This window comes from Gekko japonicus, unplaced genomic scaffold (assembly GCF_001447785.1).
Source record: "Gekko japonicus isolate JY-2015 unplaced genomic scaffold, Gekko_japonicus_V1.1 scaffold1360, whole genome shotgun sequence".
Classification (NCBI taxonomy): domain Eukaryota; kingdom Metazoa; phylum Chordata; class Lepidosauria; order Squamata; family Gekkonidae; genus Gekko; species Gekko japonicus.
The window spans coordinates 512725-514969 of record NW_015165281.1 but is presented as its reverse complement, the minus strand read 5'-3'; the positions used below and the strand labels follow the sequence as shown (position 1 = coordinate 514969).

Sequence of the window (2245 nt, the reverse complement as noted above, 5' to 3'; positions counted from 1 at the left end):
AGCAATGTTCCTTATAAGCTGGGGAGGCTTGTGAGCAAAAATTCTACTTTTGTGAGCTACTGGCATTAAAGTTGTGAGCGAGCGATTTGGCTACTGCATAAATTAGTTTGCTGTGGAGCCCTCCTTCCTGAGCTGGGATGTGTGACCTGGAGACTAAAAAACTGTGAGCTAGCTCACACTAACTCAGCTTAGAGGGAACACTGCTTCCAAGGGCACAGCAGACGCTCGACCACTTCAACATGGCCGTTGCCCCCCGTCCCCCCACGCTTCACCTCTTCATGCCGAGGCTGACAACCAATAGAATATGCTGCATCTACTCTCACAGGCCGTGTGTGCCCATGACTGAGCAGGGCTTCTGCTAATGACAGGGCGGGACTCTGCTACCTTTCCCCATGCTTGGCAGGAGCGGGATAAATGGTGTGAAAATAAGCCGCCTGGCTGACGCTCACAGGCTGCAGAATTCAGCTTCTGGGTGCTGCGTAAGTAAAGAGGAGGACACAGCCCTGAGATACTCTCTGGTGCATTGAATCGTAGAGCTGGAAAGGGGCCACAGAGGCCATCTAATCCAACCCCCTGCCCGGTGCAGGATCAGCCTCAATGCAATTTTCCAAAGAGATTAGTTGCTGTAGATTTTCTGGGTTGTGTGGCCGTGGTCTTGGCATTGTAGAACCTCCAAAGAGAAGACTGTAGAACTCTCCAAAGAGAGTGATTAAAATGGGGTATTACCTGTAAGAGGATGTCGTGATGGCCACAGGAATAAACAACTTGAAAAGGGGATTAGATAGATTCACGGAGGACATGTCTGTCAATAGCTACTTGCCATGGTGACTGAGGGGAACCTCCACATTCAGAGGCACTAATCCTCTGAATCCCAGAGCCAGGAGGCAACATCAGGGGAAGGCCTTGGCCTCTCTGCCCTGTTGTGGCCCTCCAGAGGAACTGGCTGGCCAGCTGTGTGAGACAGGATGCTGGACTAGATGGACCACTGGTCTGACCCAGCAGGGCTCTTCTTAGATTCTTATGAAGGCCTCGGCCTCTCTGCCCTTTAGTTGGCCCTCCAGAGGAACTGGTTGGCCCCTGTGTGAGATGCGATGCTGGACTAGGTGGACCATTGGTCTGACCCAGCAGGGCTCTTCTGAGGTTCTTATGAAGGCCTCAGCCTCTCTGCCCTGTAGTTGGCCCTCCAGAGGAACTGGTTGGCCCCTGTGTGAGACGGGATGCTGGACTAGATGGACCCTGACTGGTCTGATCCAGCAGGGCTCTTGATGTTCTTATGAAGGCCTCTGCCTCTATGCCCTGTTGTTGGCCCTCCAGAGGAACTGGTTGGCCCCTCTGTGAGAGACAGGATGCTGGACTAGATGGACCCTGACTGGTCTGATGCAGCAGGGTTCTCCTTATGTTCCTACCCCCGACGTGTTCATCCAGCGGCTGAAGGCTGCCAATGAAAGGGAGCACACCACCTCCCTTGGCAGCCCATTCCACTGTTGAGGTGCTCTTACTGTAAGTGCTGAACTCTCCAAACCCTCACCCCCAGACGCATAAACACACCTCTCTGAGGTTTTGTTTCCAATTCCACATTCACTCCCCACTGAGGCCTCACCTGCGATTGGCGATGCGGCTGCTGTTCCGGCCCATGCCGAGGCACTTCTCCAAGTGTGGGGCGAAGCGCGAAGCAGCGATGCTTCGGCTGCAGTTCGGGCAAACACATTCCTTGTTCTTCCACTGGTTGTACACCTGGCCGAAGATATCCAGCCCTGGCTGATCCACAATTTCTACAGGCAGGGAAGAGCAGAGAGCCACAGAATAAGCAACTTCATTGGGGGGGGGGTCAGACAGGTGGACCTGCTGGTGTAAAATCTAGAGCGGCTGTTCAGCACAGCGAAGCTTCGGATCTTTTATGCACAACCCTCAGCCACAGGGAGGAGAGGGCTCCAGAGTACACGGTTGTTCTCATCGCAAAACATGAACTGCAAAATCACAGACTCATAGAATGTTAGAGTTGGAAGGTGCCTTGCAGGTCATCCAGTCCAACCCCCTGTACTCTGCAGGACCATAGCCGAAAGATGGCCCTACAACATACCCGAAAGATGGTCGTCCAGCCTCCCCTTGAAAACATCCAGCGAAGGAGCATCCACCACCTCCCGAGGCAGACTGTTCCACTGCTCTACCACTCTTACAGTTAGGAAGTTTCTCCTGATATTTAGCCGGTAACGACTCCTTTGTAATTTCCACCCATTAGACCTGG

General features: G+C 53.2%; 1 protein-coding gene across 1 annotated transcript in view; it reads right to left on the bottom strand.

Moving 5' to 3' along the window:
* Nucleotides 1–1596: 1596 nt before the first annotated feature.
* The window catches only part of LOC107109644 (ataxin-7-like protein 3), a 10563-nt gene continuing 9914 nt past the window's right edge, over nucleotides 1597–2245 (bottom strand). The window contains exon 3 of the mRNA XM_015410315.1: nucleotides 1597–1772. Within this exon, the coding sequence (XP_015265801.1) occupies nucleotides 1597–1772 (176 nt within the window). The remainder of the gene's footprint in view (nucleotides 1773–2245) is intronic.